Source organism: Chiloscyllium plagiosum, unplaced genomic scaffold (genome assembly GCF_037043375.1).
Source record: "Chiloscyllium plagiosum isolate Xiang-an unplaced genomic scaffold, Cpla_swu_hap1 HiC_scaffold_13, whole genome shotgun sequence".
NCBI classification, from domain to species: domain Eukaryota; kingdom Metazoa; phylum Chordata; class Chondrichthyes; order Orectolobiformes; family Hemiscylliidae; genus Chiloscyllium; species Chiloscyllium plagiosum.
In genome coordinates, this window is record NW_028270151.1 from 84,317,392 (window position 1) to 84,333,046 (window position 15,655).

The 15,655-nt window shown below is 49.5% G+C and overlaps 1 protein-coding gene across 2 annotated transcripts in view; it reads left to right on the top strand.

Annotated features, from left to right (window-relative positions):
* Positions 1 to 15,655, top strand: part of LOC122555716 (LIM and senescent cell antigen-like-containing domain protein 2) — a 223,146-nt gene that overhangs the window by 95,258 nt on the left and 112,233 nt on the right. For both annotated transcript variants that reach the window (XM_043701764.2, XM_087993861.1), the window contains exons 2-3: positions 13,278 to 13,437; positions 15,150 to 15,216. In XM_043701764.2, the coding sequence (XP_043557699.1) occupies positions 13,278 to 13,437; positions 15,150 to 15,216 (227 nt within the window). The remainder of the gene's footprint in view (positions 1 to 13,277; positions 13,438 to 15,149; positions 15,217 to 15,655) is intronic.

A 15,655-nucleotide genomic window follows, 5' to 3' on the forward strand; every position in this document is an offset into this window, starting at 1 on the left:
TCAGTACTGACCCCCTGACAGTGCAGAACTCCCTCAGTACTGACCCTCTGACAGTGTGGCAACCCCTCAGTACTGATCCTCTGACAGTGCGGCACACCCTCAGTACTGACCCTCTGACAGTGCCGCACTCCCTCAGTACTGACCCTCTGACAGTGCAGAACTCCCTCAGTACTGACCCTCTGACAGTGCAGCACGCTCTCAGTACTGACCCTCTGACAGTGTGGCACCCCCTCAGTACTGATCCTCTGACAGTGCGGAACACCCTCAGTACTGACCCTCTGACAGTGCCGCACTCCCTCAGTACTGACCCTCTGACAGTGCAGCACTCCCTCAGTACTGACCCTCTGACCGTGTGGCACTCCCTCAGTACTGACCCTCTGACAGTGCCGCACTCCCTCAGTACTGACCCTCTGACAGTGCAGCACTCCCTCAGTACTGACCCTGTGACAGTGCGGCTCTCCCTCAGAACTGACCCCCTGACAGTGCAGCACTCCCTCAGAACTGACCCTCTGACAGTGCGGCACTCTCTCAGAACTGACCCCCTGACAGTGCGGCACTCCCTCAGTACAGACCCCCTGACAGTGCAGCGCTCACTCAGTACTGACCCTCTGACGGTGCAGCACTCTCTGACTGACCCTCTAACAGTGCAGCCCTCCCTCAGTACTGACCCCCTGATAGTGCAGCGGTCACTCAGTACTGACCCTCTGACAGTGCAGCACTCCCTCTGTACTGACCCTCTGACAGTGCAGCACTCCCTCAGTACTGACCCTGTGACAGTGCGGCTCTCCCTCAGAACTGACCCCCTGACAGTGCGGCACTCTCTCAGAACTGACCCCTGACAGTGCGGCACTCCCTCAGTACAGAACCCCTGACAGTGCAGCCCTCCCTCAGTGCTGACCCTCTGACAGTGCAGCCCTCCCTCAGTACTGACCCTCTGACAGTGCAGCACTCCCTCAGTATTGATCCTCTGACAGTGCAGCACTCCCTCAGTACTGACCCCCTGACAGTGCAGCGCTCACTCAGTACTGACCCTCTGACCGTGCAGCACTTCCTCAGTACTGACCCCCTGACAGTTCAGCACTCCCTCAGTACTGACCCCCTGACAGTTCAGCACTCCCTCAGTACTGACCCCCTGACAGTTCAGCACTCTTTCAGTACTGACCCCCTGACAGTTCAGCCCTCCCTCAGTACTGACCCCCTGACAGTGCAGCACTCTCTCAGTACTGACCCCCTGACAGTTCAGCCCTCCCTCAGTACTGACCCCCTGACAGTGCAGCACTCTCTCAGTACTGACCCCCTGACAGTTCAGCCCTCCCTCAGTACTGACCCCCTGACAGTTCAGCACTCCCTCAGTACTGACCCCCTGACAGTTCAGCACTCCCTCAGTATTGTGATTTCTGTTTCCTGTTTTCAGGGGAATTATCAAACAGTCCCAGTTGCTATGAAGTGATTCACCGTTCAGATTTAGTGTCTGGTCATTTTGTTGCCCAGGATGTCTATTTAGACTTTGCCGGTCTCCAGTTTAACAGAAGAGTTAATAATCAGGAACTGTTGGTCACAGTTCCAGGAAGTGTGTCTTATTTTTATCGTTTCCCACTGGGTTTTCCTCCTGACTATGGGTGTGGTGAGAGAGAAAAGACCTGTTCCTGTATTTGCCTGTGTGTGCTTTTCCCCTGAGGGTTTCCACTTGCCTGCAATCAGTGGGAGAGCAGGGAAACAATCTTGGTGATTTATTCAGACTCTCAATCTCTGTCCTGTTCTGTTTTAAATGCTCATGTTGTGTTCAGCCTCTTCTCCCTTAGCCCTGGTCACCTCTGCTGCTGTATGAAGGGATCTGTTTCCCAGGTCAGTCTGCCCCATTGTGCAGCCTGGGCCACTCCCAGTCCTCCCCAGGCCTCTGTCCTGTCGAGAAGCTCTGACTGAAATCAGTGACCAGTTCTTGGAGGTATGATATGGAAAGTGCAAAGTCTGTGGCTTAACCCAGGATCTGGTGTGTCTCTGTGACTGGGCTGCCTGAGCTGTTAGACACAGAGACAGTGTGGGACACGATGTCCAAGTTAAACTGGAGTTCCCAGTGCCTGATTAACCCTTTCTGTCTATCTGCTTTATTCAAGGCATCTCAAAAACAACCACAGCTTGTGCTCACACGGTTCCCAAGCATTTTCATATCCAGATCAGCCCTCGTCCCGGACTAAATTAGTCATTCCTATTAGAGCTGTGTTTATCCCCAGAGGGAAATCCCGATTACAGCTGTATTTACCCCTGGGGGTAATCCCTATTACAGCTGTATTTACCCCTGGGTGGGTAATCCCTATTACAGCTGTATTTACCCCTGGGGATAATCCCTATTTCAGCTGTATTTACCCCTGGTGGGGGTAATCCCTATTATATCTGTATTTACCCCTGGGTGGGTAATCCCTATTACAGCTGTCATTACCCCTGGGTGGGTAATCCCTATTACAGCTGTATTTACCCCTGGGTGGGTAATCCCTATTACAGCTGTATTTACCCCAGGGTGGGGTAATCCCTATTACAGGTGTATTTACTCCTGTGGGGTAATCCCTATTACAGCTGTATTTACCCCAGGGTGGGGTAATCCCTATTACAGCTGTATTTACCCTTGGGGGGGGGGTGATCCCTATTACAGCCGTATTCACCCCAGGGTGGGGTAATCCCTATTACAGGTGTATTTACTCCTGTGGGGTAATCCCTATTACAGCTGTATTTACCCTTGGGGGGGTAATCCCTATTACAGCTGTATTTACCCTTGGGGGGGGTAATCTCTATTACAGCTGTATTTACTCCTGGGGGTAATCCCTATTACAGCTGTATTTACCCCGGGGGGTAATCCCTATTACAGCTGTATTTACCCCTGGGGGGTAATCCCTATTACAGCTGTATTTACCCCTGGGTGGGTAATCTCTATTACAGCTGTATTTACCCCTGGGGTGTAATCCCTATTACAGCTGTATTTACCCCTGGGTGGGGTAATCCCTATTACAGCTGTATTTACCCCTGGGGGGTAATCCCTATTACAGCTGTATTTACCCCTGGGGGGGGGTAATCCCTATTACAGCTGTATTTACCCCTGGGGGGGAAATCCCTATTACAGGTGTATTTACTCCTGGGGTGTAATCCCTATTACAGCTGTATTTACCCCTGGGGGTAATCCCTATTACAGCTGTATTTACCCCTGGGTGGGTAATCCCTATTACAGCTGTATTTACCCCTGGGGGGGTAATCCCTATTACAGCTGTATTTACCCCTGGGGGGGAAATCCCTATTACAGATGTATTTACTCCTGGGTGGTTAATCCCTATTATATCTGTATTTACCCCTGGGTGGGTAATCCCTATTACAGCTGTATTTACCCCTGGGGTGTAATCCCTATTACAGCTGTATTTACCCCTGGGTGGGGTAATCCCTATTACAGCTGTATTTACCCCTGGGGGGGAAATCCCTATTACAGCTGTATTTACCCCTGGGGGGGTAATCCCTATTGCAGCTGTATTTACCCATGGGGGGGAAATCCCTATTACAGCTGTATTTACCCCTGGGTGGGTAATCCCTATTACAGGTGTATTTACCCCTGGGGTGTAATCCCTATTACAGCTGTATTTACCACTGGGTGGGGTAATCCCTATTACAGCTGTATTTACCCCTGGGGTGTAATCCCTGTTACAGCTGTATTTACCCCTGGGTGGGGTAATCCCTATTACAGCTGTATTTACCCCTCGGGGGTAATCCCTATTACAGCTGTATTTACCCCTGGGGGGTAATCCCTATTACAGCTGTATTTACCCCTGGGGTGTAATCCCTATTACAGCTGTATTTACCCCTGGGTGGGGTAATCCCTATTACAGCTGTATTTACCCCTGGGGGGTAATCCCTATTACAGCTGTATTTACCCCTGGGGGGGTAATCCCTATTACAGCTGTATTTACCCCTGGGGGGGAAATCCCTATTACAGCTGTATTTACCCCTGGGGTGTAATCCCTATTACAGCTGTATTTACCCCTGGGTGGGGTAATCCCTATTACAGCTGTATTTACCCCTGGGGGGTAATCCCTATTACAGCTGTATTTACCCCTGGGGGGGTAATCCCTATTACAGCTGTATTTACCCCTGGGGGGGGAAATCCCTATTACAGCTGTATTTACCCCTGGGTGGTTAATCCCTATTATATCTGTATTTACCCCTGGGTGGGTAATCCCTATTACAGCTGTATTTACCCCTGGGGTGTAATCCCTATTACAGCTGTATTTACCCCTGGGTGGGGTAATCCCTATTACAGCTGTATTTATCCCTGGGGGGTAATCCCTATTACAGCTGTATTTACCCCTGGGGGGGGGGGTAATCCCTATTACAGCTGTATTTACCCCTGGGGTGTAATCCCTATTACAGCTGTATTTACCCCTGGGTGGGGTAATCCCTATTACAGCTGTATTTACCCCTGGGGGGTAATCCCTATTACAGCTGTATTTACCCCTGGGGGGTAATCCCTATTACAGCTGTATTTACCCCTGGGGGGAAATCCCTATTACAGCTGTATTTACCCCTGGGTGGGTAATCCCTATTACAGGTGTATTTACCCCTGGGGTGTAATCCCTATTACAGCTGTATTTACCCCTGGGTGGGGTAATCCCTATTACAGCTGTATTTACCCCTGGGGTGTAATCCCTATTACAGCTGTATTTACCCCTGGGTGGGGTAATCCCTATTACAGCTGTATATACCCCTGGGTGGGGTAATCCCTATTACAGCTGTATTTACCCCTGGGGGGTAATCCCTATTACAGCTGTATTTACCCCTGGGGTGTAATCCCTATTACAGCTGTATTTACCCCTGGGTGGGTAATCCCTATTACAGCTGTATTTACCGCTGGGGGGGGGGTAATCCCTATTACAGCTGTATTTACCCCTGGGGGTAATCCCCATTACAGCTGTATTTACCCCTGGGGGCAATCCCCATTACAGCTGTATTTACCCCGGGGGGGGGGGGGGGGGGGGTAATCCCTATTACAGCTGTATTTACCCCTGGGTGGGTAATCCCTATTACAGGTGTATTTACCCCTGGGGTGTAATCCCTATTACAGCTGTATTTACCCCTGGGTGGGTAATCCCTATTACAGCTGTATTTACCCCTGGGTGGGTAATCCCTATTACAGCTGTATTTACCCCTGGGGGGTAATCCCTATTACAGCTGTATTTACCCCTGGGGGGGGGGTAATCCCTATTACAGCTGTATTTACCCCTGGGGGTAATCCCTATTACAGCTGTATTTAACCCTGGTGGGGGTAATCCCTATTACAGGTGTATTTACCCCTGGGTGTAATCCCTATTACAGCTGTATTTACCCCTGGGGGTAATCCCTATTACAGCTGTATTTACCCCTGGGGGTAATCCCTATTACAGCTGTATTTACCCCTGGGTGGGTAATCCCTATTACAGCTGTATTTACCCCTGGGGGGGTAATCCCTATTACAGCTGTATTTACCCCTGGGTGGGGTAATCCCTATTACAGCTGTATTTACTCCTGGGTGTAATCCCTATTACAGCTCTATTTACTCCTGTGGTGTAATTCCTATTACAGCTGTATTTACCCTCAGGGTGGGGTAATCCCTATTACAGCTGTATTTACTCCTGGGTGGGTAATCCCTATTACAGCTGTATTTACTCCTGGGGTGTAATTCCTATTACAGCTGTATTTACCCTCAGGGTGGGGTAATCCCTATTACAGCTGTATTTACCCTCGGGGGGGTAATCCCTATTACAGCTGTATTTACTCCTGGGGTGTAATCCCTATTACAGCTGTATTTACTCCTGGGGTGTAATCCTTATTACAGCTGTATTTACTCCTGGGGTGTAATTCCTATTACAGCTGTATTTACCCTCAGGGTGGGGTAATCCCTATTACAGCTGTATTTACTCCTGGGGTGTAATCCCTATTACAGCTGTATTTACTCCTGGGGTGTAATCCCTATTACAGCTGTATTTACCCTCAGGGTGGGGTAATCCCTATTACAGCTGTATTTACCTCTGGGTGGGTAATCCCTATTACAGCTGTATTTACCCCTGGGTGGGTAATCCCTATTACAGCTGTATTTACCCTTGGGGGGGTAATCCCTATTACAGCAGTATTTACCCCTGGGTGGGTAATCCCTATTACAGCTGTATTTACCCCAGGGGGAATCCGTATTACAGATGTATTTGCACCTGCGGGTAATCCTATTATAGCTATATTTACCCCCAGGGGTAATCCCTGTTACAGCTGTATTTACCCTCAGGGGGGGTAATCCCTATTACAGCTGTATTTACCCCTGGGGGTAATCCCCATTACAGCTGTATTTACCCCTGGGGGTAATCCCCATTACAGCTGTATTTATGTATTTACCCCTGGGGGGGGTAATCCCTATTACAGCTGTATTTACCCCTGGGTGGGTAATCCGTATTACAGGTGTATTTACCCCTGGGGTGTAATCCCTATTACAGCTGTATATACCCCTGGGTGGGGTAATCCCTATTACAGCTGTATTTACCCCTGGGGGGTAATCCCTATTACATCTGTATTTACCCCTGGGGGTAATCCCTATTACAGCTGTATTTACCCCTGGGTGGGGTAATCCCTATTACAGCTGTATTTACCCCTGGGTGGGTAATCCCTATTACAGCTGTATTTACCCCGGGGGGTAATCCCTATTACAGCTGTATTTACCCCTGGGTGGGGTAATCCCTATTACAGATGTATTTACCCCTGGGTGGGTAATCCCTATTACAGCTGTATTTACCCCTGGGGGTAATCCCTATTACAGCTGTATTTACCCCTGGTGGGGGTAATCCCTATTACAGGTGTATTTACCCCTGGGGTGTAATCCCTATTACAGCTGTATTTACCCCTGGGTGGGTAATCCCTATTACAGCTGTATTTACCCCTGGGTGGGTAATCCCTATTACAGCTGTATTTACCCCTGGGGGGTAATCCCTATTACAGCTGTATTTACCCCTGGGTGGGTAATCCCTATTACAGCTGTATTTACCCCTGGGTGTAATCCCTATTACAGCTGTATTTAACCCTGGTGGGGGTAATCCCTATTACAGGTGTATTTACCCCTGGGTGTAATCCCTATTACAGCTGTATTTACCCCTGGGGGTAATCCCTATTACAGCTGTATTTACCCCTGGGGGTAATCCCTATTACAGCTGTATTTACCCCTGGGTGGGTAATCCCTATTACAGCTGTATTTACCCCTGGGGGTAATCCCTATTACAGCTGTATTTACCCCTGGGTGGGGTAATCCCTATTACAGCTGTATTTACTCCTGGGTGTAATCCCTATTACAGCTGTATTTACTCCTGGGGGTAATCCCTATTACAGCTGTATTTACTCCTGGGTGGGTAATTCCTATTACAGCTGTATTTACCCTCAGGGTGGGGTAATCCCTATTACAGCTGTATTTACCCTCAGGGTGGGGTAATCCCTATTACAGCTGTATTTACTCCTGGGGTGTAATTCCTATTACAGCTGTATTTACTCCTGGGGTGTAATCCCTATTACAGCTGTATTTACTCCTGGGGTGTAAACCCTATTACAGCTGTATTTACTCCTGGGGTGTAAACCCTATTACAGCTGTATTTACCCCTGGGGGTAATCCCTATTACAGCTGTATTTACCCCTGGGTGGGGTAATCCCTATTACAGCTGTATTTACTCCTGGGGTGTAATTCCTATTACAGCTGTATTTACCCCTGGGGGTAATCCCTATTACAGCTGTATTTACTCCTGGGTGTAATCCCTATTACAGCTGTATTTACTCCTGGGTGGGTAATCCCTATTACAGCTGTATTTACTCCTGGGGTGTAATTCCTATTACAGCTGTATTTACCCTCAGGGTGGGGTAATCCCTATTACAGCTGTATTTACCCTCGGGGGGTAATCCCTATTACAGCTGTATTTACTCCTGGGGTGTAATCCCTATTACAGCTGTATTTACTCCTGGGGTGTAAACCCTATTACAGCTGTATTTACCCTCAGGGTGGGGTAATCCCTATTACAGCTGTATTTACTCCTGGGTGGGTAATCCCTATTACAGCTGTATTTACTCCTGGGTGGGTAATCCCTATTACAGCTGTATTTACTCCTGGGGTGTAATCCTTATTACAGCTGTATTTACTCCTGGGGTGTAATTCCTATTACAGCTGTATTTACCCTCAGGGTGGGGTAATCCCTATTACAGCTGTATTTACTCCTGGGGTGTAATCCCTATTACAGCTGTATTTACTCCTGGGGTGTAATCCCTATTACAGCTGTATTTACCCTCAGGGTGGGGTAATCCCTATTACAGCTGTATTTACCTCTGGGTGGGTAATCCCTATTACAGCTGTATTTACCCCTGGGTGGGTAATCCCTATTACAGCTGTATTTACCCTTGGGGGGGTAATCCCTATTACAGCAGTATTTACCCCTGGGTGGGTAATCCCTATTACAGCTGTATTTACCCCAGGGGGAATTCCTATTACAGCTGTATTTGCACCTGCGGGTAATCCTATTATAGCTATATTTACCCCCAGGGGTAATCCCTGTTACAGCTGTATTTACCCTCAGGGTGGGGATTCCCTATTACAGCTGTATTTACTCCGGGGGTAATCCCTATTACAGCTGTATGGGGTAAACAATATTACAGCTGTATTTACTCTCGGGGGGGGGGGGGGGAATCCACAATACAGATGTATTTACCCCTGTGGGGTAATCCCTATTACAGGTGTATTTACCCTTGGGGGTACTCCCTATTACAGGTGCATGTACCCCTGGGGGGTAACCCTATTACAGCTGTATTTACCCCGTGGGGTAATCCCTATTAAATCTGTATTTACCCCTGTGGGGTAATCCCTATTAAAGATGTATTTACCCCTGGGGGGGTAATCCCTATTACAGCTGTATTTACCCTGTGGGGTAATCCCTATTACAACTGTATTTACCCTGTGGGGTAATCCCTATTACAGCTGTATTTACCCCTGGGGGGGTAATCCCTATTACAGTGGTATTTAACCCTGTGGGGTAATCCCTGTTATAGCTGTATTTACCCCCCAGGGGGTAATCCCTATTACAGCTGTATTTACCCCCTGTGGGGTAATCCCTATTACAGCTGTATTTACCCCTAGGGTTGTAATCCCTATTTCAGCTGTATTTACCCCTGGCGGGGGGGGGGGGGTAATCCCTATTACAGCTGTATTTACTTTTGTGGGGTAATCCCTATTACAGCTGTATTTACCCCTGTGGGGTAATCCCTATTTCAGCTGTATTTACTCCGGGGGGAGGGGGGGGTAATCCCTATTAAAGCTGTATTTATATCCTTGCCATCCCCTTGTGGTATATGTCCCTATTAAAGCTAAATTTACCTGATGGGAGTATCATTGCCTATTGACATATTAATCCTCCCCAGCAGCCCTAACTATAGGTATGAATGCCCCCACAGATTATTACAGCCGCTTTTACCCACTGCTGGGGAATTGGTGACTCTTACAGCTTCACCACCTCCCCCCCACCCCATATTCCCTAATACAGATTGATTGGCTCCTTTCAAGTTTTATTTATGCTATGGGACCGTTAGCCTGTATTACTGAATTATTCATCCCTGTCGCAATGGTATTGGTCCCTAGTGCAGCAATATCTGCCCTAAGGGTTAGCTCAGTTGGCTGGATGGCTTGCCCGTGATGCAGAGTTGCCATGGAGGGACTCTCCTCCTCACTCTCTCCCCTCTCCTGAGGCATGGTGATCCTCAGGTTAAACCACTGCCAGTCCGTCTCTCTCTCTCTGAGGAGAGAGCAGCCCCTTGGTGCCCCTGTTAGTCTGAGAAGGCTATAGGGCCAAAAACCAAACAGGCTGCTCTGTTTGCGATTGTGTACCCAGCCTGATCAGGCTTCAGAAATCCTCGTGTGACCGACTGAACGCAGGCTGGGCTCTGAATTTGGACTGTAGCTGTCCAGGTCCCCAGGGAAGGTCGGAATTCTTGGCTCAGAGCCAGCAGTCCCTGACGAATACTTTTGGTTGAAGGGTTATGCATCAGGAAGCACATTCTCACAGACTCTGCAATACCCAGGAGAATGCCAGCAGCTCGCTGCTGTTCCCAGCACTTCCCATTACGAAGGTCTAAGGCCACAGTCTGTCCTCAGCCCCAGAGAGTGAGTGATTCAGAGAGAGGTATGTCAGGAGATCCCAGCTACACAGAAAAAGGAAATATTTTTGATACTTTCCACAGCATGATTTCCCTTAGAACATAAGAGCAGAGGAGCAGAGTAAGCCATTCATCCCATTGAGTATTCTCTGCCATTCCATCAGGGGGCTGATCTGATAATTCTCAACTCAACCTTTCTGCCTTTCTGAGGGTGACAATGAGTGTGACTCTGGGGGAGACACTAGGAGTGACCACGAGTGTGACACTGGGCGTGACACTGGGGGTGATACTGGGTGGGGTGGAACACTGGGAGTGACCATGAGTCTGACTCTGGAGGGGACACCGGGAGTGACCGTGAGTGTGACATTGGGGGGTGACACTGGGAGTGACCATGAGTGTGACATTGGGGGGTGACACTGGGGGTGACCATGAGTGTGACACTGGAGGGGCCACTGGGAGTGACCATGAGTGTGACACTGGGGGAGACATTGGGAGTGACCGCGAGTGTGACTCTGGAGGGGACACTGGGAGTGACCGCGAGTGTGACTCTGGAGGGGACACTGGGAGTGACTGTGAGTGTGACACTGGGGGTGATACTTGGGGAGACACTGGGAGTGACCGCGAGTGTGACACTGGGGGTGAGCTCTTGTATTCTGGCCCTGGTCTGACCAGGGTGTGTGCTGGAATCTCTGGTTCACTGGACTCTGTCAGCTTTGAGCAAACATTCCCACAGTCCACAACGCCCAGCATCCTGTTTACACTCCAAATAAATATTTGGCAAAAACACATCCATTGATGCCAGTTCTCTTGAGTTTTCCTTCCTTCTGAGCCAGAGGGGTCTGTACCCTCCTCACTCAGAGCTCGGTCCTGTCCTGTCACTCAAACATGTCTGTACCGTTCCTCATCCTCACACTCACGTGTCATCAATCAGCTGGGCCCTCCCTGGTTTTCTGTGACTTCAACAATTTACAACCACATACTCTACCAAAGGTGAAGAACCTCCGACACTCTCTCACTGGAATCCCATTAAGAAACACTGACCCCAGGCTGTGTCAGGATGTTATAGCGCAGAGGTTCAGCTGAGATTGGTCTTAAAGGAAGAGAGAGGGGGTGGGTGCGGAGATGTGGATGGCAGGATTTCCAGAGGTTGGGCCTAGGCAATGGTTTTGACTGGGAGGGAGCTAGGGAGACTCGAGAGGTTCGAGAGTACTGTGGACTGGAGGAGACTGTCTCTGTCAATCCTGGAAAATGGGATCAGGATAGTTCTCTGCTTGTTTTTGACTCGCACAGACCTGAGCGGCCTTTCTCTGTGATGCAGACCTCCATGACTCTACAACGGTGAGGAGGGGCTGAGGGAACGGACAGAGAGTTTGACAAAGGAGGGCATTGTTTGACTGGGAGTCAGTGGAGAGCTCAGGAGTGACGGGGATTTACTGAGTGTCAGGATGCAAACAGCAGAGGTCTGAGCTTCCTCAGGTTTGTCGGGAGTCAGAAAGTTGGAGGTTAGCCTGGAGCGGGACTGGGATCCAGGATCAAGGTGACAGCAGGGAATAAACTGGGGCAGGGGTGAACTGTGGCAACTTAGAGTTAGTGGTGGAGGTGGGTACAGTTACAACATTTAAAAGGCATCTGGATAGGTATATGAATAGGAATATTCAGAGGGATATGGGACCAAATGATGATAAATGGGGCCAGGTCAGATTGGGATGTCTGGTCGGAGTGGGAGAGTTGGATGAAAGGGTCTGTATGACTTGATGACTGTAGTCATGCAGTGTGGGAAAAGACACTTTGGTCCAACTGGTCCATACCGACCAGATATCCCAAATTAATCCAGTCCCATTTGTCAGCATTTGGCCCATATCCCTCTACACTTTCCTATTCAAGTACCCATCCAGATGCCTTTAAAATGCTGTAATTGTACCAGCCTCCACCACTTCCTCTGGCAGCTCATTCCATACACGCACCACCCTCTGCATAAAAACGTTGAACCTTCAGTCCTTTTTAAATCTTTCCCCTCTCACTTTAAGCCTATGCCCTCTCGTTCTGAACCCTCCTACCCTGGGGAAAATACCTTGTGTATTTATCCTATCCATGCCTCTGATATAAGGTCAACCCTCCAACCCTGCCAACATCCTTGTAAACCTTTCCTGCACCCTGTCAAGATTCTGGAAGTGGGTGTGGGTGGGTCTTAGTGATGGCAGGAGCACAGCATGGGGAAGCTCATTACTGTTCACCCTGCCCAGGCCACTGCGGCTGTGAACTGGGTGGTTCAGACCAAGGGCACTGTTGGAGTCAGTAACAATGATGAACCTTGGTGAATACCTAACGGTTTGGGTGGGGGCTGGTGGGGTCGGGGGAGGGAAGGTGGTGCGCTACCGGGGAAGGTGGGATCAAAGAAATTGGGAGCAGGGCTTAGACCATTCTGCCCCTCGAAGCCTGCTTGCCATCTTTCTACCTCGCCACCGTTTCCCCCGGCAACGCCCCTTGGCATCCTTCAAAATCTTAGAATCTATCGATCTCTTGACGGGCACTGGGAGGGGACTTCTCCCTCCTTTTGAGGTGTTTGGAAGTCTGAAAATGGGCAAAAGCGAGAGGGCCTGTGCTGGGTTGACAGTTTGAAAGGGAGAGGGGGGCAGTGGCTTTGAGCTGCCTCTCAGAGAACAGGGCATGCGAGGGTTGGGGGTGGGGTGCGGGGTAAGGATTTAGGACAGACCTGCAGACTGGGCAAGGGTGGGTTTGGATGGGACCCAGTGCTGGGCATGGGCAAAACTCAGGTCTTTCTGACAGATGAGGAAAATTAACAGCAGCAACAAAGGTTTTCTTTATTTGGGGAGAGGTCCCGGGGAAGGGGACAGGCTCAGCAGCTCCGAGATTACAGCACAGAGTTTTGGCTGTGTGTGTGTGTGTGTAGGTGTTGATCAGGGCCCCCTGAAACTGGTGATGCTTACAAAGCAGCTTTGATAATTGTACGCCGAGTCTGTGAGTGAGAGAGAGAGAGAGAGAGAGTCTGCCTGGTCACACCTTCTCCAGTAGCTGGGAGCAGTCAGCACGATAACTCTGGGCAGGTTAACGGGTCCTCACCCACCTCCTTCCCTTCCCCCTCGCAGTAACATGGCTGACGCACTGGCCAGTGCCACCTGCGGGCGCTGCCACTCGCACTTTGACCCCTCCGAGCGGATAGTCAACAGCAACGGGGAGCTCTACCATGAGCAGTGCTTCGTCTGTGCCCAGTGCTTCCGGCAATTTCCAGGAGGAGTCTTCTACGAGGTAAGAGCCGCCTCCGCGGCAGCAGTTGTGTTTCGGTAGCGCCCTCTGAGCGCCGGCAGCTGGTGAGGTCGTCCCAAAGTGCAGTCATTGCTGCGATGATTGTGCAGAGTTAGGGTCGCTGCCTGGCGATCAGGACACTGGGGCACTGCTGGTTTTGTCACACCACGGTACGACTAGGGCCTGGGCTAACCCCCAGTGGGGCGGCAGTGATTAGACCAGCACATCACCGATGGAGGAACGGTGGACTGTCCTGGATCTAAGTTCACCCGCCCTATCTCTGACCACTGGCTGTGTGAGAGGCTTCATTCAACACTGTGTCCTTGAACATTCACTGCCCATCGTCCTTTACACACACAGTCACACACGATCACACACAGTAACATCCACACACACCCAGTCACTCACACGCACACCCAGTAACATCCACACACACCCAGTAACTCACCCGCACACCCAGTAACATCCACACACACCCAGTCACTCACACGCACACCCAGTAACATCCACACACACCCAGTAACTTACACACACACCCAGTCTCTCACACGTACACCCAGTCACGCACCACACTCCATCATGCACACTCAGACACACACCCGATCACTCACATATACTCACACTCACACACACACACCCAGTCACATGCACACGCACACTCCTACATTCTCATACTCATACACACACGTACTCTCACACTTGTGCACACATGCACACACACACACTTTCACACAGGTCTGTGTGGGAGCAAGCATTGTATCTTTGTGTGTGTGTTTGCATTTCTGTGTGTGTACATATTTGGGCTTTAGGTGCGAGTGTATATGCACATGCAGGATTTTGCATATGCATGTGCACACGTGTTTCTGTGCATGTGTGCACACAAGTGTTTTTGTCCTGCCGTGTGCCTTGTCAGGCCTGGTACATGTTCTTAACCATGTTTGTGTGGTGCAAGTGAAGTTGTATGAACATGCAAATGTAATGACGTGTGTGCATACATGTGTAGGACACATCAGTAAATGTGCTCATGCACACTCACACTCAGACACAGACGTACACACACACTCCCAAATCTCTCAGACTTGCACTTATACACACACACTTGCAGTTGCACATACACACACTTGCAAACACACACAAATATTTGCATACACACACTTGCATTGACACACACACATGCAGTCATGTTCACGCTCTCACTCACATATACATGTTCACATACACGCACACACACTCATGCATACACACACACATATGCACAAACATTTTCACACACACATCCTCTGACACATACACCTTCTCTTATACACACATGTTCAGACTCTATCCTGCAAATGTTTCCGTCTGATAGACTGACCTTCAATGTAACTTACTCTGGTGAAGACACAGACTCTGCATTGATCTCTTGACAGAACCAGCCCCAATTCTGCACCCCTTTGTAAACTCCCTAACACAGACCTTCTTTCTCCATGACCCTGTATCCCCCACAGACCCTCTCTCTTCCAGCTCCACTAGTGGCCCTCAACCTCATCAGCAGGAGCTATCCTCACCCGGCCCTCCCTTTGGGGCAATGAATCCAGCAAGGTGCTGTAAGTAGTACAGTCACACCCTCAGCTCTGTGTAAATATACAACTGCAGGATCTCACTGGGCTCTGTGTGTTCTGTGGCAGTGAGTTGCCTGATTTAACCTGTGTTGAACCTGATCTTCTCTCTCTCAGTTTGAAGGTAGGAAGTATTGTGAACATGACTTCCAGATGTTGTTTGCACCATGCTGTGGACAATGCGGTAAGAATAAACTATAGAGGCATTTCAAATGCTCGAGCCACTTAGCTGTGTGTGTGTCTGTGTGTGCATGTGTCTCTGTGTGTATGTGTCTGTGTTTCTGTGCGTGTCTCTCTGTGTGCACGTCTGTGTGTTTGCATGTGTGAGCATGTTTGCTGTGCCTACCTGTGTGTGTATGCGTGTGCCTGTGACCGTGTCTTTGTTTGCATGTGCGTGTGTTTCTGCAGGTCTGGGTGGGAGCAAGCATTGTATCTTTGTGTGTGTGTTTGCATTTCTGTGTGTGTACATATTTGGGCTTTAGGTGTATGTGTAAAATATGCACATGCAGGATTTTACATATGCATGTGCACATGTGTTTCTGTGCATGTGTGCACACAAGTGTTTTTGTCCTGCCGTGTGCCTTGTCAGGCCTGCTACGTGTTCTTAACCATGTTTGTGTGGT